Source organism: Arachis hypogaea, chromosome 17 (assembly GCF_003086295.3).
Source record: "Arachis hypogaea cultivar Tifrunner chromosome 17, arahy.Tifrunner.gnm2.J5K5, whole genome shotgun sequence".
Lineage (NCBI taxonomy): Eukaryota > Viridiplantae > Streptophyta > Magnoliopsida > Fabales > Fabaceae > Arachis > Arachis hypogaea.
The window spans coordinates 133,559,820-133,586,369 of NC_092052.1; the positions used below are offsets into that span (position 1 = coordinate 133,559,820).

Here is a 26,550-nt window from a genome sequence, read left to right on the forward strand (position 1 = left end):
ATACTATTTATATGTCAAAGTACTATTTAATAGAGTTTTTAACACAAGAATGATATTATCATAAATAATTTTATTAGGGATCAAAATCGTTTTTTAGACAAAGATCGTTTTATCTTTAAAAGAACAGATAAGGACTGAATTACAAGTGTACTCACCGTTCTTTCTTTCTTTCTTTTTAAAAAATAAAAAATTGCATCCAAAAAAAATGTTTTCTATAATGATGTTATATTGTGATGGAGAATACATAGCTGTATGATGGCATGGCGCCGTATGTTTGTTTGAATCCTTTTCAAGTTTCTTCACTGTATACAAAAAGAAAATGATGTGTATAATATTATTTTTTGGAAAATTTTAGATGATCAATAAATCCGAGATATGACACTGAAGATTTGCTAGGATTTAATTTCTCAATATCTTATGTATCAAAGTTTAGCATTGATACATGCTTCTTTAATTCAAGAGAGAGAGAAAGAAAGAGAGAAAACTACAGAAAAGATTCACTGCCAAAGTAACCTAGCTAACAACCTTGGGAATCTCTCCATCTGAGGTAAACTAAGCCATCAAGATAGTGTGTGTAAGCTCCTGCCACAACCAATACATGGAATATTTGGTGACTGTGGCCAGCAATGTCAAACTTCCCTGGCATCCACCTTTTTGGTATTCTTGTTGCGTATACTAGAGCTCCCAAACCATAAAGAACTCCCATTAATATCTCATAGCTTGTCGTTTGCAATGCCTCTGGTTGATGCTTGTGGATTATCACCTTGTGCATTATTGGTGCTATCCCTGAAAACCCCATCAAGAAGAAGAGGGTGGCACGGTACTTCCTGAACTCCGATTTCTGGAAGAATGGGAGAAGAGAGAAAATAATGGTGGCTATGCCCATTACTGTTATGAATCCCAAGTACAGGTAGCAGAAGAATGGGTTGCACATGAATGAGTAGTAGACTGTAGGGTAGAATGAGGTTGCAATAAGTGCTGCAATGCCGGCATAGTCGATCCTCAGCATGATGTAGGAAAGGCGCTGTGAGTGGCAAGAAAGAAGGTGGCATGTGCTGCTTGCTAGCAAGCAGAACATTGCCCCTCCTAAGAATGCATAGAATGGCCACCTTGTTATCGGTTCCATCGATACCATGTCGCCTTTCATTGCATTCTGCAACAATTTAACTAGTCGTCAAGATCGAGTACAAATAATTGAAAACTCACGTGCAGGTGTCTTTTAATAGTTGAAATTGTTAGATGAATCATTTGATAGTACTCATCTAACTATTCTCGACTATCAAATTATTAACATGAAAGCAGCTACATGCGAGTCTCTACCCTTGATAACTAACATCAATCATTGTTCATGATTGCTTAATAACTAACAAAGCCTTTTCCACTTAGTGTAGTTAATTACTTCATCCTCATAAGTTTGATCTTTTAAAACATTCTTGAACAAAAATGTTATAGGAATAGGAACTTACAAAGGAATACTGCTCAGGCAAACAATTGGAGAGAACTTGCATGGCATTCCAACCTGATCCTAAAAAGTCCAATGGATAGAGAGATGCACTCAATTCATGTTTGAGTTTAAGGAGATCAGGCATATTAGGCAATTTTGGCAAGCAATCCAAGAGCTCTAGACGAATCTTGTTCAAATCAGATTTTCCCATCATCTCATGCAAGTTTATGGAATTTAAATCAACCATTGGAGCTTTCATGGCAGTGTAAATGGTTAGAAACAGGAAAAGGAAGAATCCAATCAAATGCCTGGAATTAAGCAATGACATCATTAGTAATAAGTTAATAAGGCTAAGCAAAGAAATGCACAAAGATTAGACACTTACAGAACTAACATTCCTAAAGTTGGGATACCTCAAGTATAGTATAGTGACATTTTTATTATCAAAACATAATTTAACTTCTATGCACGACAATGTAAAAAAGTTTTACAATGTTACAACATCATTAAAAGTAATTAATTTCAGAACCATATAAAATTTTACACTCTGAATATATCAAAATTGACACGGAACCTTTCATGTTAATTGATAGCAAAATGAATTTGTACTTTGTAGTTAGAGGGAAAAAAGTACTTACGTCCAAACGTTAAGTGTCTCATTATGAATAGCGAAAATGCTAAGGAAAATCTGTTTCAATGGCCACTCTGATCTATAATAACCCAAGATGTATTCATTGTCCCTTAAGTAAGTTGGCAGTGAATTGTATTCTACAAGCTGATATTTTAATCTTCTCCATAGTGCCAACACTCCCTTCTTTTCCTTTGAAGGTTCAATTACTTCTCCATAAATCATTTTAGGGGAAGAAACCAACCCTTCATATGCACCACCTATCATCTCTGCAACAATGTACGAAACAAATGCAAAAACATATACATATTCAAAATGCCAATTTCATGAAACCAGATCAGAATAGGATTTGCAAAAGCAATATTATTAGCAAAGATAAATAAGGGCTTGCCCACTAATATCTCTTAACAAAAGGATGCACATTTATATCAGTTTGTGACGAAGATCCAAGAAATTATATTATTCAATTCAAATTAAAGTGTCAGGTCCTTTTTAAGCTTCATATATAACAATGATTAACTTTACTCCATCCTTTAACGTTGCGTCAATTACATTATTCTCTATGGAAAAGTTTAGGGGCCAGCAACTTTGTTAAATTCTGACCAGCATATAACCAGCAAAGAAAAGTGAACCATTAGATAAAATCTCACGCCATTAAAACCATCATTGACTATTTGATGGCTACAAATCACAAAAATTACTGTCCCTTAGCATTCCTCGTTATTTATATATATTTCGAAAAATTAGAAAACAGGCCTTTGTTGCCCCAGATACAAATTGATCAAGGTTCTTGTAAAGAATTCATGATTCAGGTGTAATAATGTAAACAGAGTAGAATATCAAATCAAAGTTTATATAAATTAGAAGACACAGCAAGCTTAAGACAATGCATTGGTACCTGAGATAGATCTGAATTCTGAAACGTGGGGAATTTGTCTATTGGAGATGATAAGGTGGTGGCACCAGAGGATGGTGCCTGGGCATGAGTAAGCATACACCAGAAGAAGATCAGCGTTAGCAATTTAAAATAATGGCATTGCAGAACGATTATTGTGACACCTATTACCTATTCCTTAGGTTTCCTTGGATGCATTAAAACTGAATAGGATCTGTTATTTTCTATATAATGAAAAAATAAATGAATGGTATTAGCATGTGTAAGCATGCATGGACCCACTGTTTCCACGTGTCATGGTTGTTGAGCCTCGCCAACACGTACACATCGTACGGTTACAACTGTCACTTTCTCATCTCTCATATGTCACATTCCACACTCCTTTATAGTCCTCTCCCTGCATTCACACCACCACCACCACCACCATGATTAAGACCTTGAATCCTCGCCAAAATCCGGCGAAAACAATTGAGATCTTGTCAAGGTACAGGCCCATAGCACCAAAGCCCGAAACCGATCTTTCCCCAAAGATCAAGCAATCTTCTTACCTCAGAAGCCTCTGGGCTCAGCTCCAGGCCCGCCCCACCAGGACAAGAAAGAGAGGAAGACCACTCCCTTCTTTCAAGAGACAGAAAACTCACATCTTAGGATTTTGTCCCGCCACATGCCACCTCACTCCTCCTCCTCCTCCTCCTCCTCCTCCTCCTCCTCCCACTCCAAGATTAGTGACACTTTCACTTCTTCCATGTTCTTCTAATTCTCCTTCTCCTTCCCCTCCCATTCTCAATGAGCTTAACACAGCGGGTTTCAACGTGGCACAGAAGAAGAACATTCCAGAAGAGAAGGATCTTTTGAAGCAGTTGCAAGGAGGAGTAGTCAATGCGAGTAGCGTGAATTGCGTGATAGCGCCGCAGGCAGTTCGAGCAGTTGGATCATGCATAAGTGTGGGGTCCATATCCGTTAGCGAAAACGGAATTCTTGTTACGAAAACAGCAGAGCAAGTGGAGGAAGAGGTTGAGTCAGAGGCATTGCCAGCTGTCATAACAGACTCGAAGAACAGAGTGAGGATGGCCAACTCTGCCTACAGGGAGATGGTGGGTGAGCCCGTTTGTTCTTGGCTCCAGTCCGTGGTCACAGGAGCCACGTGCACCAGTAGGATCTGTGGTGACGTGGCGCTTCATCTTTGTGGTTCATCAAAGGTGCCTATTTCGTCCAATGGATTCTCATGCTGGGTGAGGATCGGGTGGAACAATCAAGGGAAGAAGATTGAAGTCAATTCTTTCTGTGATGTTAACAGATTATCGTGCCAATCCAGGGACTATCTTTTCAGCTGGAGATTCCACACAATCAACATGTAGCACTTCAAAATCAAATTAAATTAATATGTATATATGTAGGTAATAGTATTAGCTAGTGAATAGTGATCACATATATAAGCGTTCTGAGTTTAATGTTTACGTTTATGTTTAGATGTCATGTCACTATGGCAGCATGCTCCCTTACCGAAAATGTTTCTGTTAATAAAAGGAAATAATTTATCCAGGATAGTTGGTCTCAACACATGATCATCCTATCTATATTACTCTTAAATACGTAACTAGTATATATCCAAGCTCAAATTATTATGTTAGATTACATATATGATTAAGAAGACGATTAGGTTAGTATGTTAAAGATATAGTTTATGCATGATTGCTTTTGGGTTTAATTATTACGATAAAAGAACTAACAAATTGAAAAAGAATAACAGAATGAATCATATTATTTCATTCAAATACGTTTTGGAATATTTATCATTTTGTTTGGTTTTTCTTTGTTATTTAAGGTAGTCTTTTTTTTCAAAGATAGGAATCGGATTTAGTATTGGATGTAGTGGTTAGATATTAGAAGTAAAATTTTAGTTTTGGAATATAAATTTTTAGTTTTTTTAGTCAAAAAATAAAAATAGAATAGATTGAAATTTTAATAATATTTATTTTTAAAATATTTTTATCTAATTTTTTAAAGAATAAAATATTGTTTTTGTATCAAAGTAAGTTCTAAAATTGTTCTTAATATTTAAATCGTTCTATTTAAATTTCTAACATTTTAAAATTATCTCAATGTTATATTGCTGTTAGAAATTTATTAATAGAATTGATGTCCGGACAAAATTGAGATGATTTTAAAACGTTAAGAAGTTAAATAAGACGAAAATTTTTGAGACAAAAAAAATATACTAGTTAGCAGAGTTGTCAATTCGCCATAATGCGGGGTTGTGCTAGTTAGCGGGACGGGCCGTTTTATGGGGCAAAGCGAGATTGGGTGGGCCGGTCCGTTTTGTCACTCTTAATCTCTTTTTAAAAAATTAATACTTTTATTAAAATTTGACTTGTATATAACCAACAAAAGAAAAATAAGTAATTTTTTACTATTAGACATAACTCACATTATTAAAAAAATTACTAATAATGACTAATTAATGACTATAAATCACAAAATCTGCTAGCATATCGCTCCTCGGCAAAAATAAATAAATAAAACACTCCCACAATAAAGAACAAACACTAGTACACTTATACCACACCACACCAAACGGCTCCCTCTCGTGTCCTCTGGCTCTCATCCTCACTTCCTCAGCCACGAATCCCGCCGGCCAGGCGTCCGCTCCGAGCCTTCTCCAAAGACGACGTCAGTTTCTGCTCCAGACGCAAGCTCCATCGACGACGCAGCGATAACCTCCTATCCAGCCTCCAGCTCCATCAACGTCGCCGCCGCCAGACTCCCCTCCATCCGTCCTCTGTACGTCTCCTCTGCTTGGATCTGAGACTGCCCTCAGCTGGTAAGCCCTCCCATCCAACTTCCAGCTCCGTCAATGGCGGCGCCATCAGCCTCCCCTCCATCCCTCCTCTACTACGCCCCTTCTGTCTTCTGTGTTCTACTGTTATTGCTGGGACCTGTGTTGGATTAAATTTTAAAATCCACAACCATGTGATGATAATTGTAGATTTCAATTTGTTAGTGTCGTCTATATATATAGTAAAATTTTAGTTATGGATGTGGTGAATTAGAAATTTAGAACGCATTTTGGCAATTATTAGGGAAATTAACCATTTTTCTATCTGAGATCATATTTGCAAATCCCATGCATATAATCGGAAGCTTGTTTAATTGTTTTGGTGATTGATTGAATATTTGGTTGTGATTAATTAGCAGAATAATGGCGGAAGATCTGGTTCTAGATACTGCAATCAGAGACTGGGTGCTGATCCCTCTCTCTGTGGTTATGGTTCTAATTGGTGTGCTACGGTATTTTGTCTCTAAGCTTATGCGTTCTTCCCAAACCCCTGATGTCAAAATTGTCAAAGAAGGGTAATTCCCTCTCCCCATTCAACACTATTATGTAGCTGTTTTGCTTTTTTAATTATCTTTAGTGTAACATCAGAGTGATTTTCTGGTGATATTTATTCAGGCAAGTGATGCTTAGAGCTCGGAACCTGCGTGCCGGAGCGAATTTTATTCCAGCTAAAGCTTTCCGTGCTCGCAAGATTTACTTTTGTAACGAGGTTTGTTTACTCAAATTCCATATGGTTTAGATGTGTAATAATATCTTGATTGAGAGAAATTTAGGTTGCATTTACTGTCTGTTGTTGTGGGGGCAAGCAGTTAAAATCTCGATTTTACATAAAATCGAAGGATAACATTGAAAACGTAAAACATGAAATTGTAACATGATTTGAATTGTAAAATCATTTGATTTAATGGAAATTTTCAGAATCCATTGAGTTGATCAAAATAGTAATATAAAAAAAATGTAAGAGTTAAGTCAAGAATATAACCACTTATGTTGTGCGACTTTACGGCACGATCTTATTTGCTTTTGCTTGAACTTTGTTCCTCTGATCCGTTGCTGGATACTTGAGGAACAAATCTGAATTTTCATTTGACATCTTTACAACATTAGTCCAGAACTAAAATTCTTTACAAGTTAATAACCCTAAACTAGTTGTTACTTTTATATTTATTGAAGGAAAATGGGCTGTTGTTTGTTCCAAAGGGACAAGCGCAGAATCCGCAAGCTCAGATGTTCTCCGATCCAAACATGGCCATGGATATGATGAAGAAAAACCTTTCTATGATCATTCCTCAGGTGTAAAAATTAAACTTACATAGCATTTTTTTATAGGATATTGGATTGCACTCCTTACATGTTACAAATGTTATTTATAAGATGTTGTAATAACTTTGGTGTTTCCTCTTGTTCCACAGACTCTTACCTTTGCTTGGGTGAACTTTTTCTTTTCTGGTTTTGTAGCAGGTAACTTTTTACACTTTGCTCTCCTTCCTAATTTCATCCCCACTCGGCAATTCTTCATTGATTGGAATCTTTTTTCTGTCTGTGCTTCTATATGTTTCTCCAGTGTTTCTGTTCATATAAATTGTCTTAAGGTGTAATTTGAACTTTTTCATCATTGTTAATAACTATGCAACTGGCATTTTACATAGCACATACATTTCATTCCTTATGTTAGTGCCATAGAATCACTAATTTTGTTTTGTTAAATGTTTAACTCTCTTGCAGCCAAGATACCCTTTCCGTTGACACAGAGATTTAGGTCGATGTTACAGAATGGAATAGACCTAAGCACAGTAGATGTTAGCTATGTTAGCAGCCGCTCCTGGTAATTTTCATTTTAATGGAACTTGTGAATCCCCCCTCCCCCCCTTCTTTTTTTTTCTCCACTGGTATCCATCTACTTGTTTCACTCAAGTTTAACTGCTGTGATCACATTTTAGGTACTTCCTCAATTTGTTTGGATTACGAGGATTGTTTAGTCTCATCTTGGGGGAGGAAAATGGTTAGTTATGGTTTGAAAACCGGGTACTTTTATATATGTGCTTTTAGTTATATCCTCTATTTCATGAATTTGATTTTTTTTTAATAATATATTCTGCATGTTTTTCATTAGTTTTCCAAATCTTAGATAAGAATGATCACTAACTAGAATGCTGATGTGTTGTTGTTTTCGCTACAGCTGTGGATGATACACAACGTATGATGCAAATGGGTGGATTTGGAATGGACCCTTCGAAGGTACACACATATGAGTGACTTTATAGGTTTTCATAAATGAGAATATCAATATTTACTCTCTTGTCAAATATGAATTTTTTTTTTTCACTTTTTTATGTTTATGGCATTTCTAATTGAATTCTCCCTCCCCTTCTTTTGGATATTTCTAACAAAAAATGATAAAATCTGTCATATACATTTAGTGTTTTCTTCCTGGGGGAGGGGATGGAATTGTGTGTGCGCGGTGTCATCGTTGTGTAATTTGAACCATGTGTTGAGAGAAGGAAAAAAAACGTGGTCTATGCCCAAGGACTTGGGTAATCTGTGTTGTTATGGTTGTGCTTCAATGATGAAAATGGGAAAATAAATTGAATATAGTAAGGTGTAATTGGGAGTCGAATGAATATGCAATCTAAGTCTTTTTCCCCCTAAAAATTTTGTTTGCAGGGCTTGAGTGCTGAGAAAGACAATCTTGACATAACACAACATGATTGGGCCTTACCAAATTTCGAGCAACGCGCTGAAGCTGTGTTAAGGAAATTTGTCAATTGATCAATGTTATGCAATAGGGAGTTTAATTGCTTGCATTAACAGGAGGATACGAACCAAACGTATAACCACAGCGAAAGATGTTGCTGATCGTGTTGAAGCTATTAGTGTATTTTCAAAGCCAACACCTTTCATTATTATTAGAAAGCACTGATAACCAGAGTTTAAATTACACATTAGTTGCATTTTTTTTTTCTGAATGTCCATAATCATAAGAAACATGATTTTTTCCCATGAGACGTTCAACTTTGTACTGTGTTTTAAGTCATACTACTACTGTCTTTATCCATAACTTGCTGGCTTGATGCACCAACTTTATTTGTGGAAATTATTATTGTTCCTATTATTGTTCCTATTCAAGTATCTCGCTTGGCTGTGCTATGAATGTATATGTTACAGCCGTTTGAAATACACTCTCATTGCAGTGAACAGTGCCTCTTCCATTTAACAACCAACAACTGAGTAGGGATAAGGTATTTGTATTTCCCCTTCCCTCTTAATTTTGAGTCATTCTATTTGCTGCTGCACATATCGAAGTCTTGTAGACGTTTATTCCAAGCTCTATGAGCTCAAAACTTGTGCACAAATCGATTCTCAACACCCTACTTCTATCAGATCCTCTCGCTCTTGTGCATTAGGGATTGTATCAAGCTTGATGAAACATCATTGGATACCCTTTACTATTTTGAACTGTTTTGGGGTATGGTTTTCTCTTAGGATTCATTATTTTGTTTGTATTTTTATTTTTTCCTTCACAAAGGGAAAAACTTTTCAAGCAAATGAATCGTGTGAATTTGATGTTTTTATTCAAATCACTTTTCTATTGTGCTTATGGACGGTATTGTGCTGATTAGCTCTTCCTCACATCAGTACATAACATAAACATAGGCTATATCAACTCCTGCCATCGTGTGTCCCTTGGTTGTGTTGTTTTTTCTCCAAAATAAGCACATTGGATAAGAGTGTGTCCATTTTTTTTTGGGTCTCTTACAATATTACACAACACATTCACACACACTACAATATATAAGTTCTTTTTTCCATCAGTGAGATTTGAACTCGGATGTGGTTGTTTGGGAAGCATATAAGATGCCCACTTAAATCAAGCCTTCCAATCACAGAGTGTGTGTCTTTTAGCTATCTTTTCTGGATTTGATTTTTCTTAGAGGATGAGATTGGAATTTGTTTGAGAAGATTGTCCACTTTGTGTGCTTTTGCCATGCTTGAGGGATTAGTACAAAACAATTGCTATTCATCTTAGTACATAAATTTGAGTATAAAAATAAAAAGAAATAAATTTGCACTAATTTTCTTTATGAGATAAAAAATCCTAAATCGTCTTTCATTTATCGATCATTTTTAGTGTAAAATATACTTTTTATTCTTAACATTTGCGATATTTTTTAAAATATTTTTAATGTTTAGTTGCATTCAATTTTGTCTATAACATCTTCAGTTTGTGTCAAAAATATTTTAGACGTTAATTCCATGTAAAATATTAGGAATAAAATTGAAACTTCCAAAGATAGTTTTGACACAAATTTTAAACGTTAGAGATAAAATTGAATGAATCGAAAAGGTCGGAGACAAAATTAAATGAAATTAAATGTTAGAAATATTTAAAAAAAATTACAAATGGTAGAGATAAAAAGTATACTTTATCCAAATTTTAATATTAAAGTAAACTATGTAAAAAAAATACAAGTGATTTATATAACATTCATCTAAAATAAAAAATAGTTAGACTAAAATTTATGAAATCATTAAAATTTAGATTGGTGCTACAGTACAAGTGTTTTTGTAATCAAGTTCAACCAAGTCGGTGCAAAGTCCAACGAAAAAAAAAAAGCGCTCATTTTTCACGCTTTTCTCGGTAGACAATTTTTTGTTAAAAAGCACATAAACTTATTGATATAATACAAATTTCAAAGCATATCACACAATTTTACATATAACAAACTTATTGATATAGTACATAAATTTTTGCACATAGTACACAAATTTTTGTTGCAAATGTATTTTGTTAGTTGGATGAGCCACTATTTTAGATATGTGGTCCTCCAAAAATTTCAATGTTGCACATCAAAATTTTTTATGCTATGCACTAAGATTTTTGTGTTGTACATCAAAATTTATGTATTGTGTGTATTTCATTAGTATGTATATAAATTTTTACATACATCATACAAATTTTTTTTTACATAACACACAACCTTTTGTTGCGAATGTATTTTGTTAGTTGGGTGAGTCAATATTCTGGGTATGTAGTCCTCCAAAAATTTATGTGTGGCTGAAAGAGTATTATCGTCAGTTAAGAATTTTTTTCTCGGTTAGAGGAAATAACTTCATTGCAACTATAGTTCCAAACCGACAAATAATACTCAATCAAAGTTTAATTTTGGTTGTTACAAGTCCAACCCAATAAAAATAACTGAGAGTATTAATCCCGGGTCGTTCTATCTAGGAAATGCAATCGAGTGCCTAATTATTGGTTACGAAGTTCAAGGGGGTTTAGGGTTGTTAAAAATGCAAGGAAATAATGATAAGAAAAGTAAAGCAAACAATTAAAGAAAGCAATTAATAAGGAGAGACATTCATGGCAAGGATTAAGAATATAGGCTTTCTATCCTAATTATCAATCATAATACAATAATTAACAAGAGTTAATCCTATTTAGTCATCTCTAACATTAGAAGAAGGTATAATATTATCTTTACATGAGAGAAAGTCAAATAAGACTAGTTAATCTCAATCCAAAAGTTCTAATCAACTTACTAATTAAATTAGCAAGAGATTAGAGTCAATGAAACAAAATTAACTAACAACTCTAGATCACCAACATGAGTTGGGTATTAATGACTCAAGATTGCATAGTTTCTCTTTCCAAGCCAAGAATGTTAAAAAAGCTACACTAACATCCAACCAAGCATTTTGTTAAACACTTGGAAGGCATAAAATAAAAGTATGGTAAAATTACAAGAATAATAAAATCTACCACTACCCAATGCAAAAAATTAACACTAATAACTCAAGAAAGCAATAAAAGACATGGAAATATAAATTACATTAAAGAAAATCCAAATCCAACAAGAGTTCATCAACGTAAAAAGAGGCATAAAAAGGGAAATTAACAAGAAAAACTAAGAGAATCAAAGCAATTGAACAAGGAAAAGTAAAGAGAATAAGATGAAAACAAGAAATTAAACCTAGATCTAAGAGAAATTAACCTAATTCTAAATAGAAGAGGGAGCTTCTCTCTCTAGAAACTACCTAAAGCATGTTTCCTACACTAACTAATTGCTCCCCCTTTGTCCAATCTTCAATTCTGCATGAAATAGCCTCAGAAATGAGTTGGATTTGGGCGTGGGAAGCTCAGAAATCGCCCCTAGCGAATTTACTTTAATGAGGTCACGTGATCAGCGTCACGCGTGTGCGTGGTCGACGCGTGCGCGTCGATGACAAATTTCCTCCTCACGCGTACGTGTGGGTGACGCGTGCGTGTGGCCATGAATGTCCTTCTCACGCGTACGCGTAGATGACACGTGCGCGTGACTCTCAATTCTCCAAATGCTCATTTCTTCATGAATTCTCCACTTTCCATGCTTTTCTCTTCACCTCTTCCATCCAATACTTGCCTTATGAATCTGAAATCACTTAACAAACATATTAAGGCATCGAATGGAATTAAAGTGAATTAAAATTGACAAATTTAAGGCCTAAAAAGCATGTTTTCACTCTTAAGCATAAAATTAGGGAGAATGACAAAAGCATAATATTTCATTGAATAAATGTGGGATAAGTTGATAAAATCCCCCTAAATTAAATACAAAATAAACCACAAAATTAGAGTTTATCAGCGGTACATCAAACTTTCTGTGCTATGCCCCAAAATTTGTGTTGCATATCAAAATTATGTACTATGCATATTTTATTGGTTGGAAGAAGAAGAAGATGAATACGACGAGGATGATGATGATGATAATAAAAAAGGCTGAAGAGGAAAAAAAGAGAAGAAGAAATTAAACAACAACAACATCAAGCAGTGGTGGTAGTGACGACGATGACGGCAGTGGCAACAGCGATGATGACGACGACAATAACGAAAGAAGAAGAAGAAGACCTATGTCCGAAAGAGAAGAGCGCATGAAGACTTGGGTTAAAAGTTTGGTTAAAAAAAGTGCTTGAATGTCTAGCATTTCTGTAAAATTTATAACATTAGGTACTTCAGCCAATTTGGTTGTTGTAAAAAACTGTCTGACAAAAAACTAATAAGAAAACTGGTTAAATTGATCGTTAATTGGTGAATTATGTAAATTGGTCTGGTTTTTAAGGTCACAGAAATTTAGTTAAACACTTTGTTCAAAAAATGCTTGGTAGCCTAACATTTCTGTGAAATTTATAATATTAGCTCCTTTGGCCAATTTGGTTGTGATAAGTCTAACAAAAAATTAATAAGAGAACTAGTTGAATTGATAGTTAATTGATGAAATGTGTAAATTGGTCCGGTTTTTAAGGTACAACGGATCAGAAGCCTATCCTATGAACTACGTTATTTAAATTTGATTTTTTTTTTGGTGACTTAAAAGAAAATAAACAAAAACTAAGAAAGAAAAAAAAACAAGAAACTGCTTAAGAAAGGCAGTCCCGCTGAATACTACTCTCAAACTTCTTCCAAGGCAATGAAAGCTCTACTTGGGGAGAAATAGTCCTCATTGCAGTCTTTGCCATGATGTCTGCTACTGTATTTGCATCTCTCAAGATCAACCGAAGATCAGCACGCCATTTCCAAGACATGATATCTCATTTGAGTTAATACTCATTTTGGTCTCTGAAATTGTAAGTGAGTTTTAATTTAGTCTCTGAAATTTCAATTGCCTCTATTTAGTCTCAAAATTTTGTAAACGTGACCCGCATTAGTCTTTGGATAATTTTTAGCACACAAATGTTAATGGAACGCTAACCTGAATAGGCATATACCACGTTGGAACTTATAAAATGACGTCGTTGTGGTTTTAGCGCTTAAATAGCCAAAAAGCGATGCCTGATCACTTATTTTGGGAAGAAAAGTTTCAATGAAACATCACTTATGATGTTTTTTGGCTATTTAAGTGCCAAAATAAAAATAACGTCATTTATAGAGTTCAACGTGATATTCGGATGTCAGTGTTTTGTTAACGTCTGTAAGCCAAAAATTATCTCAAGAACTAATATGAGTCACATTAGCAAAATTTAAAGATTAAATAGAGACAATTGAAACTTTAGGACTGAATTGAGGCTCAAATGCAAGTTGGGGATCAAATTAAATATTATCTCTTTAAATTTTTTAATTTTTTCTCTCACCTTAAACGGCTGAACCCACTCACCCTCAGTCCCTCATACATGATTCACTAGACCCCTTCACTTACCACCAGCAGCCCTAGCAGCCACCTTCTCCATCACCGAATTGCTCTCCTCGGCCAGAGGGTGCCGTTGCCGTCGGGATTGGGACAGACAGCGTGCCTTCGTCGCCAAAAATGGTCTCTGCAGTTCGGCTCTCTTCTCGACGTCGCGAAGGTCTGCTCGGGCCGGAACTCTTCTCCTTGCCGTCGCGTCTCTCTCTTCAAGCTCTCTCTCTTCGAGCTCATTCTGTGTCACTCTCACCGCGAACGCCTCTCCTCATGGTCACTTCTGTTCCACTGCTCGACCATCACCTCCTCGCGAACGCCTCTGCTAGTTGGCCGTCTTCCCTTCTCCGGTAAGCACTCCTCTAGACCTCCACTGCTTCTTCACTCTTCAGTGAGTTAATTTTTATGATTCTGACTTCTGAGTTAATTTTGTTGATTATTAATGGTATCTTGTTTTTATTTGTTTCAACATTATAGTTGTCAAAATCAGACCAAACCGGTAAATTAATTATGTAATCAGTTCGGGTGATGCATGCAACCGGATAAGAAAGAAAATCGGTTTGAACTAGCTGGTTTGGTGGAAAATCGGAGAACTCGGATCGGTTCAAATTGAAAAAATTAAAAAAAAGTAAAGTAACAATTAGGTCATTGAAGATTTTAACTTCGGACTAATTAGTCTCTAAAGATAAAAAAGTACCAATTTGATCCTCTAGGATAACAAACAGTGTTCATCAATTAAAACTTAACGGTGATACTTATATGTACTGTTAATTACTCTGACATATCTATTTATAAATGATAGTCATGTAGATAACAATTTTTGAAACAAAACTTCACTTATTTTAATAGAATTTGTGATAAATAGAAAACAATTGATAAAAGGCATATAAAAACTCAGAAGATAATAAATATTTCACTGTTCAAAACTATATGATTTTTCTACTCATGTGACATGAACGAGACATGCACCACTGTAAATAACAAAATATATGGACAATTCGATTTCATGTTACACTATTCATTGATATATACATGTCCAACATTTGTTCTAATCTAATTAATACTTTTTTTTTCGTCAAAAACTAATTAGTCCGAAGTCAACATCTTCAACGATCTAATTATCACTTTAATCTTACAAAAAATACCCCATCCCCAAACGAAACCCTAGCACTTACTCCCTCATTCTCCTTCCCTTCAGAGTTCAGAGAGACTGAGACTCTCCCCCATCCTTGTCTCCTTCAAGCTTCAGCTCCACCTTGCTACTCTCCCCCATTCTCTTTCGTGACTTCATCCTTCCTGGCCTCCTGAAGAACCGAACGGCTGAACCCACCTTCCAAAACGGCAGCCACCTCAGCTCTGTCTCTGTCACCTCGGTTCACCGCCACGCCGCCACCGCACGCTCACCTCCGTCGCAGCGCCTCTCGCCGGATCCACCAGCTCTCCTCCGCTCGCGTCTCCTCCTCCGGCCGCCTGCATCTTGCTCGCGTCTCTGTCTCTGTCTCGAGCTGTGCTTCCTGCAGCCTTGAGCTCTCTTCGTGGTGTGCTCCACTGCTCCACTGCTCCACTCTCTTTCCTGCCGTGAGCATTTACTTGTTTTTTCAGTTTTTTTTTTCCGTGAAATTTCTTGTGTTATTGCTGTGAATTTTATTGTTGATTGGTTGATGAGCTGATTAGAAATAAATATGGCAGGGTTGAATTGAAATGTTGAATTGGTTTTGAATTGCTGAATTAGTTGAATTGGTTTTGGATTGGGTTCTGACAACTATGTCCAGAATAGTTGGTTGTGCATTCTGGGAACTTTGATTTCTTTTATTTGAAAGGAAGAAACGATGGTTTTTGGGCAAGTAGTTGTTGGACCTCCTGGCTCAGGCAAAACAACTTACTGCAATGGCATGTCTCAGTTCCTCAATCTTATTGGAAGGTTAGCCTGACTCTTTATGGGGGAACAGGATTGAATACATTGTTTCGATAGTTGGATTAATTTTACGTTTTCTACTAATGTGGGTCTTGTATTAACCTTGTATATTTTCTTTGTGATTGCAGGAAGGTTGCTATTGTCAATTTGGATCCTGCTAATGATTCATTACCGTATCCTTCTCTACAATTTTTGTTATCCAGAATGTTCCATTTTAGTTGTATGTTCCAATTGATGTGTTTTCCCTTAATATAAAAATATAGCTATGAATGTGCTGTGAACATTGAGGAGCTTGTGAAACTCAGTGATGTAATGGTGGAACATTCTCTTGGTCCAAATGGGGGTAAGCCTAATACTTACATAGCTTTTCATGTTTAATGTGTATTTTTTTCTTCTTAAACTGAATTCTATCTGTTTTTTGTACTGCAAAGTGTAAACAATTGAATTGTGTGATGGACTGTTTGAAGTGTAGACATAGGACGAATGTTTTCTAGATTTTTTCTTTCTGGAAGCATGGATTCCAAGAAATCTAACTAGTTGCTTAGTGTGCAAGTTAATGGTTCTAATAAAATGTTCTGTGGATATGTTGCACTACCTAAACCCTAAACATAGGGTTCAGGTTTATATCATAGTCTCAGGCTGCACAGTTTGAAGTTTCTCGTCTTTTACAAGCAGGTCTCGTATATTGTATGGATTATATAGAGAAAAATATCGACTGGTTGGAAGCAAAATTGGAACCACTTCTAAAAGGTTGGTTTGCTATTATGCCATATTGTATAGATCTAAATGCTAAAAAATAAAAATTACTGGCATTATCCATAGCAGACTACAACCTGCTATTATCTTGCTTTGTATGGCTTTTTTTAACTCATGTGCCACCTTTTTCAAAACTTATTATCAAAATACCATCTTTTTATAACTATTACGCAAAGCCACCCTTTTACCACAGTGACAATTGATTTGCTATTTTTGTTTTAATTATGATTGTTTATAATAATATAGGAAGGGTGGCATGAGTAATTAATGTCAGAAGAGTGACATTTGGTTAATAAGTTTCTGAAAATGTGGTAAATTATGTTATCCATAGTGGGCTGACAATAGTATTAACATTTCAGATCACTACCTACTCTTTGATTTTCCTGGCCAAGTGGAACTCTTTTTTCTTCACTCAAATGCCAAGAGTGTTATCATGAAACTCATTAAGAAATTGAACCTAAGGGTATAGTTCTTTTCTTTGCTTCTTGTGATATCTAATTGTGTATCAGTTTGAGAACTTAATCTTATGTTCGCTCTATGCAGTTAACAGCAGTGCATCTGGTTGATGCCCATCTTTGCAGTGACCCTGGGAAGTATGTCAGTGCATTGCTTCTATCCTTATCAACAATGCTACATTTAGAACTCCCTCACATAAATGTCTTGTCAAAAATTGATTTAATTGAGAGCTATGGGAGGCTAGGTGCGGAAATTACTTTTAGAATTTACGGTTTAAATATATATTTGTTGATGCTGGTTATATTTGGCAAATTTCAGCACTAACTTTGTGATTTGACTGTTGCAGCCTTTAATCTTGATTTCTATACAGACGTAGAAGACTTGTCATATTTACAACACCATCTTGATCAGGATCCTCGCTCTGCGAAATACAGGTGGGATTTGTTCTTGGAGATTCTTTTACCTACTAGCATGTTTTGGATTCTAATATAATTTTGATGTTTTGTGACTATTGTTTAAAACTTTTAACTGTTTTCTTTCTGAAGTCATAGAATTCCACACTGTACTGTATTGTGTAATTGACTTGTCTACCATGAATCTATGATCATCTGCCATGCTAAATAACTGCTTAATGAAAATTTGGAAATGGTGGAAGTGGCTGTTTCAACTGGATCCATGGAATTTATTTTGTTGGTGTACTTCTGTAAACTATAATAATGAAGTACACTGACAAAATATATTTTTTTTATTTCATGAATTCTTTCTCCTGTGATAGGAATGGAGTGTCCTCTAACGGGTGTTTGCCAATTGGAGTTTTGGATGGAAAGGGAGAGAAGAGAATAGTTTAAAGCATAATGTATTTTTTACTCTTCAGACCCTTCCCATTCTACCCTTCCCCTTGAAAACTTCAACTCATAAATGCACTCTTAGGGTACAACCTATGAAATAGAACTGACTCAATAAGAAACCAATGACCAACAGATTGATGAAACATTTAGGATATGGAATTGAATGTTCTGATCCTTCCATCCTTGCATAGAATTTCTGGTTTATTATACACCGACTAGTTCTTTTTACGAGTAATCTATATTTTTGCAGAAAGCTCACAAAGGAATTGTGTGAAGTTATTGACAACTTCGGTCTTGTGAGTTTTACAACCTTAGATATTCAGGTACATAATATTTCTCTGGGTTCTTTGAATGTGTTCATGGCAGAGTTCACAATCCTAAACCTAGATTTCCTTTTCAGGACAAAGAGAGTGTAGGAAATTTAGTGAAGCTGATAGACAAAAGCAACGGGTACATATTTGCTGGCATAGAAGCAAGTGCAGTTGAATTTAGCAAGATTGCTATTGGTCACAATGATTGGGATTATTACAGATATCCTTGCTTTCTCGTGATATGCATATTTTGGATTCATTTACCTTTTACCTCATGGCTTACACTAGAAAATTTCATCACTTGCACATGTGCATTATGAAACTTTACTATCCAGCATTGCATTTTTCAGTGTGGTAAAGAACTTTTGAAAACCTTAATGAACTTAACCATATTTTATAAGTTCATACAAAAGGTTGTGATATTAATATTTGATATTAATTTAAATTGAACTGCATTGTGAATATAAATCTGATGTGAGAACATGACATTGCTACCAGCTACATTAGGAGAATTTTTTTTCTTTTTATTTATCGATTTACAATCTGGATCAAGTTTTCAACGTTAAATGATAATTCTAGTAAGGGTTAAGCGCTAGTGCTGTACTTTTATTTAGTGGCATGTCACAAATACATTGCATAATTTCCAGTAACTATATTACTGGAGGAGGCTTTACTTGAAATGTTTATTCCGAGTTTCCCTTGACTTAGCAATCTACAGTTGCAGCAGTGCAAGAGAAGTATATGAAGGATGATGAAATTGATTATGATGATTAATATGGAGGAACATTGGAGAGAAAATGACGCGTTGGTGAGTATTGTTACTTTCTTCATTACATATAAGTTTCTTTTATCTTGTGATTCCGTGGCTTATTAAACACTTGATACGCCGTACTGATAGTTTGCGACTATCACTGCAGATAGTGCGATGCCGATTTCTGTAGAGTTTGATTTTCTCTTGGGAAAATAATGAAAACAGGGAGAGTAGAGCATCTGCATTTTGGTTACATGGCTTGTTCAACACCAACAAAAGCAGCTATAAAAACTCTGTACATGTTTGTGGGAGGTAGGACCAATTTGTGAAAAAGAGATATCATATTGTTTTATGTCTCGTTGACATCAGATCTTAAGATTATAGAATCATTAAATATAACAAGGTTTTATGCCAGCAGCCAACACATCTAATTTTATTATATCTGATATCCAAATTACATTTTGAATGAACTCCACCAACGGTTGAGAGTGTTTATTTTAGCCTTTTATTTATTTACATTTTTTTATTCACTGAACGTAGTTTTTAGGAAGTATTCCACTTATATGCAGCAGGTTGGTATACTATAGTATATTATAGGTATATTATATAATATTGTAGAGATTCAAGTAAAGTCTTTATATTGATATATTACTACTAGTAAGAATGTTGTAGAATTGTAGGCTTATAACATATAACAGGACTTCAGGAGTTCAAAACAAAACTCTGAATGTTAAAGCCTAAGAAATTTCAGTGGACTGAAAAGCAGTGAGAATGACGAATTGAAGTTGAAAAACACAAATCATCCTTATTGATATAGGGATGATAATTAACGCAGATACAATATGATTATAAAAAAGTGAAAGACTTGTATATAGTTTTTATGTAAAGTTGACCGTTCTAAATTGTTCTAAATTATTTGATGATTTGACATTTAATTAAATTATTATTTAAACTATTATCTATTATCAATTTTATATAAAGATAATGTACATAAATTTCCACTTTATAAAAAATATTTTCCACAATTTCAGAGATATTATTACTGTTAAATATATTTATTTTTGCCAATAACGTCACGAATGTCGTGGCTACTAATAATTTAATTTAGTAAGAAGTTAAATGAGTTGACATAGTTGAAGCAGTCAGCCGATTATTTATTTATTTATTTATATTTTTTGGTTGAGCAAGTTTGCTATTAACTGTTGGTCACCGGGTGCTCTATATGACCAAGTCATTCAGAAAGCAATGCAAGTAACAGAAAAAAAAAATGATAATTGTTGTGTATCTAAAACTAGTGTACTAGTCTTGGCATATACCGAAAGTTGTGTATATAATAATAATAATAATAATAATAATAATAATAAAGAATAGACGAACTGTTTGGCTAATTGTAAATGCATCATATTAGTTTAAAAATATTATTTACACATTAAAATTAATTATTATATATATATATAATTTAATTTATTTTTAATATATATTTTATATTTTAATATATTTTATTTTAATAATTAATTTTAATACTACGTTTAATATATATTTACCATGATTGATATTAATTATTTTTCTCTTTTCTATTAGTTATAGCTAACTATTATTTCCGTGAAATATAAGTATGATCTCATAATTATTAAATTGTAATTATATATCTTTAATTAACAAGCAGATGATGGTTAATTTTTTTTGTTATGGAAGTTTAAAATATGTTATACTTAATTATGAAAAAATAGTGTGTTTTTTATGGATATAGAAATAATTTTTTTTTAAATTGAAATTCACAAAAGCTCAGTTTTATTTTTGGAAACAAAACTTAGGGTCAGATTTAGGGTAATAAAGAAATCTGAGCCTCAAATTTGTGTGGAGTGAAAATTATTTTTAAGAAATAAACAAATCGGTGGGTCAGTTTTGTGAAAAAAAAATTATAAATCACAAATCTAATCCTCATAATATCAAAAAAAAAAAAATCACAAAATTGTACCTCAAATTTGTGATTATCTATAAAAAAAAATACATTAACTATCTATATTATTTAAAAACAGCATCACAATCTCAATAATAAAAATAAAAAGTTCGCAGATGATAAAGGAAAATTAATGAAAAGTCTCAACAGTATCACGTTCCTTCTAGAAGACATGATCATGATTGATCCATGGCAAATATAAAAATGTTGGCTTGCAATAACTTGGAATACGTCCTCATATATATATACACTCAACAAAAGTCAAATCCCTCTTTTCCAAGGAACATGTTAACTAATTTCAATAATTTATGATACACAATCCCTTTTATATTTTTAAATACGAATTATTACTTGGTCTTGAAAAGAATAAACTACGTACTCTCCAAGAAGTCAAAGATCAAACAGAGCCACATTAGATTTATATTTTATATATGTGTGTGTGAAAGTTTCATAGGATTAAATTTCAAAACCTTACCCTTAATTTTGACTTTGAAGCCGTGTCTAGAAATTAGATCCAGTCACACTCTCCTCCAAATATATAAACTCTTAATAGTCTTCCCTCACGCAATAATCTTCCATTAACATACCTTCCTAGCTCCCAAAATTAAAGTTCCACAAAGCAACACAAACTTTCTTTTTTTTTTTTTCAAAAAATTAAGCTTTTTAATTAATTTCCACATGCTGAGTTCTTTAGTTTGCGGCTTCAATTTGAATCACGAAGAAGAAGATGGGGCATGTCAAAGTAGTTCTACTTCTACCCCAAAGAAGCACTCAAAAAGAAGGGATAATAACAGGGACAAGAATCCATACTCAACACGCGGATTAGACAAGTTTTCTGAACTTCTTGCTGAACTCGATGAGAGAAGGAAGAAGGTTTATTCCAAGATGAACCCTCACGACATATCCTTCGTTCGATTCGCGTATTCCGACAACGATGATTTTGTCCCCATCGTCGTCAAGGTGAAGAACAAAGACCAAAATCATAAGAAGAACAGCAAGAGAGATGATCAAGAAGATGAAAAGCTCAAGGTGAGAGTAAGACACATGACATCTTTCTCGGAGCCAATGCAAAAAACCTCAATAACTAAGGAAAAAGAATCAAAGCAGCAGCAACAACAACAACCCAAGTTGTTGGAATCTGATAACAGGAGCTTGTTGTTCTCTTTGGACAGGATGAAGTATCCATCTTTCTATGTTCCGGCTGTTATGATATTGATTTTGGTGTTCTTGACGGTGTTTGGTAGATCGGTGGCGACACTTTGCACGTGTGTTTTGTGGTATGTAATTCCAGTATTGAGTGATACCTCTTTTTCTTCTTTTTCTTCTTCTTCAAGTTCAAAACCAATAAGAAAAACTGTAAGGAATACAAATAAGAAGGAATATGTGAGAGAGTTGAGTGAAAAAAAGATGGTGGTGAAGGACAATGATTCTCCGAAACATGGCCACCAAAACAGCTGGTGATGTTGAAGAAATGGAGGTCTTGTTACAAGGTTTTTTGGGTTCTCATTCAAAGTTATTAATTAATTTTTTCCATTATTTCTAGGAAGGAAATTGGACTTTGCTTTTGCTTTTATTGTGTAAATATGTTCTAATTATGTTTTTTGTTGTTGAGACTGGTTAATTAAGAATTCATGCCTTCTCTTGATGGCATTTTCTTAGTGTAAATTGTTGTACATTTAGAGCTAATGATATGTGCAGTAATTAATCCACGCCATGTTTGGCTTGTACATGGATTCGAATGGCTTATAGTTGTTTAATCGAGCAATGCTACGTGTCCAATAAATATTATTATTTTTACACAATATTTGGTCAATAATAATTTATACCAATATTTATAAGATTTTGTATACAAAAAATATATAATTTATATATACATTTATTAGAATTTATACATAAATCAATATAATTTGAACCTATATTTTTTAGAATTTATTTATATAAATTAATAAAATTTATTTATCAAAGATAATTTAATATTTGTGCTAGTTAAATAATAATAAAAAAAAACTAAGTTGCTAACGAACCCATATGAGATACCGAGGAATAAGCTATTCTTTTCTTTAAATTACGTTGACCAAAAGATGTTGAAGCTGCATAGATTATTTGAATTGAACCTAATAACATTAATCAGGAGGAAAATATGGAATGAGCGTGAGGTAATAATTCCATATTAATTTGAACCAATCCATATGCGCCCATTTTTAATAAGATTCCGGCTAAAAGCATATAAGTGCAATGTGCCTCTCCGTGGGTGTCCGGTAACCATGTATGTAAGGATATAATCGGCAATTTTACAGCAAAAATAAAAAGAAATCCCATATAAAATATTATTTCGAGCACCCAGGATATGATTGATTAGAACTCACAAAATTTCTTGTTGTGTAAGATTTCCATTCCATCAATGCCTTAAATGGCAGCTAATTAACTAAAAAATTGAAATTCGAAAGATGTATTACTAATACCTAGCACATATGAATAAGCAGAATTTGATAATTTTAACATCAATTTCGTTATGTAGACAATAGAAATTACAAATAACGTAAATAATGAGCTGCATTTTAAGTATATTGAACATAAAATACTTAATTACTCATCTTTATCTTTAATTATACCTTTCATTTTTCACCTTTTTTTATTATCCTATTTTCACCATAGCCACTCTACTCTCCCTCTCCTGTCACGCTGTCAATATTGCTGACAACGCTAAACCTCAGTACTGCAATAAAAAGAAACATTCATCAAACTTAAAAGAAATATCTAAAAAAATTTATACTGAAAAATATTCATGTATAATAAAAAGAAGAAAAAGTATATGGAACCAAGAAGTTATCAGGCAAAAACTAAACAAAACTACGTTAATTTATATTAATTATTAATTTTAAATTTTTAAAATTTTTAAATTCAAAATTGATTAAGTAAACCTAATTAAAACCTATAAAAACCTTCCTCTTCTCTATCACATTAACCTACCCACCTCCAACAATCACATACAGACCTCTCTCTCTCACCAATGCTGCTAGAAGCGCCGACGACTTCCATGCTCTCCGCGACACCCTCAACAAGCACATCCAAGACAACTGCTTCAACACGAAGTCCACCTCCCGTTTGTTATTCTTGTTTTTTTTTTGGGTTAATTTTCAATCTTTTTTTCAATATTTTTTCTTCTGTTTCTTTTTTTTTTTTGCTTTTCCGAAGGGAATAGCAGTACTGCATCAGAAAATAGAAGCCTATTATTCCATACAAGATCCATGGAACTAGTTTTTATTATTATTAAGCGATAGCAACTGCCCTATGGTATGAAAGGAGTAGCCTCGTGCCTTGTTTGGGTAGCCAGATTGTGTTTGCTCCTTGTTCCTCAAAGCTTTCATGGAAGAAGAAATGTTCCTTACAGAAATATAAAAAAAACATTCATTTAATATGGAAAAAAAACATCCTAATACTTAACAAAAGAAATATTCAGTTATATTTTAGCAAAAATAATTAAATATCTATAAAATTTAAAAAAATTATAAAATTCTTAAAGAAAGAGAGACATTCACATTTGTAATACAAAAAAATTCGAAAAATATATAAAAGAATATCCATTTAGTATGAAAAAGAAACATTCTGATACTTCGCAGAAGAAACATCCATATATATTAACTCGTAGAGATTTTGAATTCACCCAGAGATATTTGGCTGATTTTTGGCTAATACCCTTTTAGTTCCCTAGCATTGTTCTAAAAAGAAACATCCATCAAAACAAAGGTAACACTCGAAAAAGAAAAAAGTTATTCATAGAGAAAAAACTACTTATTTAAAAGAAACATCTAAATTACAACGAAAAAAATCCAAATCACAAGAAGAAGAGAACGACAGAAGAGAGAGGGTCTGTGCGGTGTCCGACTTGTATGCACGGCGAGATGGAGGGTGGATGGCGCCTCGCATTGCGGAAAGAGGTGCCTTTGCGCCCTGATGATGCAGCATCAATGGTCCGTGAAGCTGCGCGATGCGAATGATGGAGGGTGGATGCTGCTGTGTGTTGCAGAAGGAGGTACCTCTGTGGTTGGAGCCGCGGTGCAATGGAGGATGGAGCATCAGCGATCGGCGGCGCTGCACGCGGCGGCAGTGGTCAGTCGGAACGTGGGGTGACCGCGAGGCAGCAACAACGGCACCTTCCGGGATTGCGAGGCATTAATGGTAACAACATAGGGATCGTGAGACAGCAGCAATGACGTCATGTGCGAACGGACGCACACCTCCCTCCGACGGCGACGGCACACTGTGAATGCGGAGCGATGGCGGTTTGAATGGCGGATGGTTAACGCGATGAGAGGGAACGAGACGTGGTGTGAGGGTGTGATGAGAGGGACGGAACATAGTGTGAGAGTGTGTTTAAAAAAGGTTATATTGTTAATCTTAATTATTCAAATTCAAAAATCTAATTATTCCTAATTAATTAAAAATGTGATTTTTAAATTAATTTAACACTTCTTTTTTAATCTGTTATTTACATTGTTATATAAATAATTTATTTAATAGACTGGTTTTTATATACAGGATAGTTAATATTATATTTAGATATAATTAGAAATAATAATAAACAAAGGTACTTCCTGAAGTAGTATATATAATAGTATTTCTCATCTAGCTATTTTCTTTAAAACACTATCCATTAGGGATGGCAATTTCCCATGATGCGGGAATTCCTGCGGAGACTACTCTGAATGGGGATCCGACTGTGAAAAATTTTTTCTGCAAAGATGGGGATGAGGGATGAAATTCTCACGAGGCAGGCGCGGAGACCCGAGCGGGAATCCCCGCCCCTTCTCTGCTATTCCCCGAAATTTATAAATTTACTAAATTATCCTTAATAGTTTATTTCTCATATATATTTTTTAGTCATACACACACACACACACACACACACAGATATATATATATATATAGAAACCCAAAACTCCTAATATTCATTTGCATAACCCTTCTTCAATTCAGAGATCTCTAACCCTGTCCATACTCTTTCCAACCTCTCTACAGCCACCCCCTCGCCACTCTCCCTTCTCACCGCATCGCCAAACCTTACCGTGCCATCACCCTCACCGCGTCGTGCTTTCTATTTGCGGCGTTCCATTTAATAACTCTGCCGTCGTGTCCATTCTCCTCTCTGTTGCTGCATCTCTCACCTCGTCCACTACTTTGTATTAGTAGGTCCCCAACCTCAAGTGGAGTCCACACAACTTAAATAAAAAAAAGGAAATAAATAAAAGAATGAAAGAAAGTGGCGTATAAGCCACAAGAGAGGATGAGAAGCTTTCTTTTAATTTTTGAAAAGAAAGAAACAAGGCCTTGTTTCGGCGCCGAAGAGAAGAAGGAAATTGGGGGGGGGGGGAAAAGGGCAAGCCATTTTGATCCAATTAAACGGGTAAATTCGCTCCATTTCTTATGAAATTTTAGTATGTTATTCCTGGTGTAGAAATAAACATTAGGATATAACTTGCTAGTTGTATTGTCTTCTCTTTTACCTGATTTGAGATACCCACTTTGTGGAGGATTTATGTTGATTCCACCAGTTTTGGTGATGTATTTTGTTGATTGTTTAAATGTCCTAGTTGTAGAAC

At 34.5% G+C, this 26,550-nt stretch overlaps 4 protein-coding genes across 5 annotated transcripts; 3 read left to right on the forward strand and 1 right to left on the reverse strand.

The window, feature by feature from the left end:
* Positions 1-376: 376 nt before the first annotated feature.
* Positions 377-3,272, reverse strand: LOC112767363 (heptahelical transmembrane protein 4). Its single transcript, XM_025813221.3, has 4 exons — positions 2,971-3,272; positions 2,083-2,341; positions 1,467-1,752; positions 377-1,153 (listed from the first exon to the last, which is right to left on the reverse strand). Exons 2-4 carry the CDS (start codon positions 2,337-2,339, stop codon positions 518-520), a joined length of 1,179 nt encoding a protein of 392 aa, XP_025669006.1. The 5' UTR covers positions 2,340-2,341; positions 2,971-3,272; the 3' UTR covers positions 377-517.
* A 120-nt stretch (positions 3,273-3,392) lies between these two features.
* LOC112764009 (uncharacterized) lies at positions 3,393-4,325 on the forward strand. Its single transcript, XM_025809529.1, has one exon. It carries the CDS (start codon positions 3,393-3,395, stop codon positions 4,323-4,325), a length of 933 nt encoding a protein of 310 aa, XP_025665314.1.
* A 1,141-nt stretch (positions 4,326-5,466) lies between these two features.
* On the forward strand, positions 5,467-8,924 carry LOC112767365 (uncharacterized). Of its 2 annotated transcripts, none has more exons than XM_025813227.3 (9): positions 5,467-5,788; positions 6,163-6,318; positions 6,419-6,512; positions 6,977-7,096; positions 7,216-7,264; positions 7,529-7,628; positions 7,744-7,805; positions 7,983-8,041; positions 8,468-8,924. In XM_025813227.3, the coding sequence occupies exons 2-9, from the start codon at positions 6,167-6,169 to the stop codon at positions 8,570-8,572; spliced, it is 741 nt and encodes a 246-aa protein (XP_025669012.1). In that variant the 5' UTR covers positions 5,467-5,788; positions 6,163-6,166; the 3' UTR covers positions 8,573-8,924. The 2 variants fall into 2 exon arrangements, with proteins under 2 accessions (XP_025669012.1, XP_025669011.1); XM_025813226.3 differs by having other exon boundaries at positions 5,505-5,788; positions 6,160-6,318.
* Positions 8,925-15,041: 6,117 nt separating this feature from the next.
* Positions 15,042-19,460, forward strand: LOC112765145 (GPN-loop GTPase QQT1). Its single transcript, XM_025811020.3, has 12 exons — positions 15,042-15,531; positions 15,643-15,874; positions 15,997-16,041; positions 16,132-16,211; positions 16,544-16,618; positions 16,984-17,087; positions 17,168-17,324; positions 17,427-17,514; positions 18,179-18,251; positions 18,329-18,459; positions 18,956-19,047; positions 19,157-19,460. Exons 2-11 carry the CDS (start codon positions 15,783-15,785, stop codon positions 19,011-19,013), a joined length of 903 nt encoding a protein of 300 aa, XP_025666805.1. The 5' UTR covers positions 15,042-15,531; positions 15,643-15,782; the 3' UTR covers positions 19,014-19,047; positions 19,157-19,460.
* Positions 19,461-26,550: the final 7,090 nt, after the last annotated feature.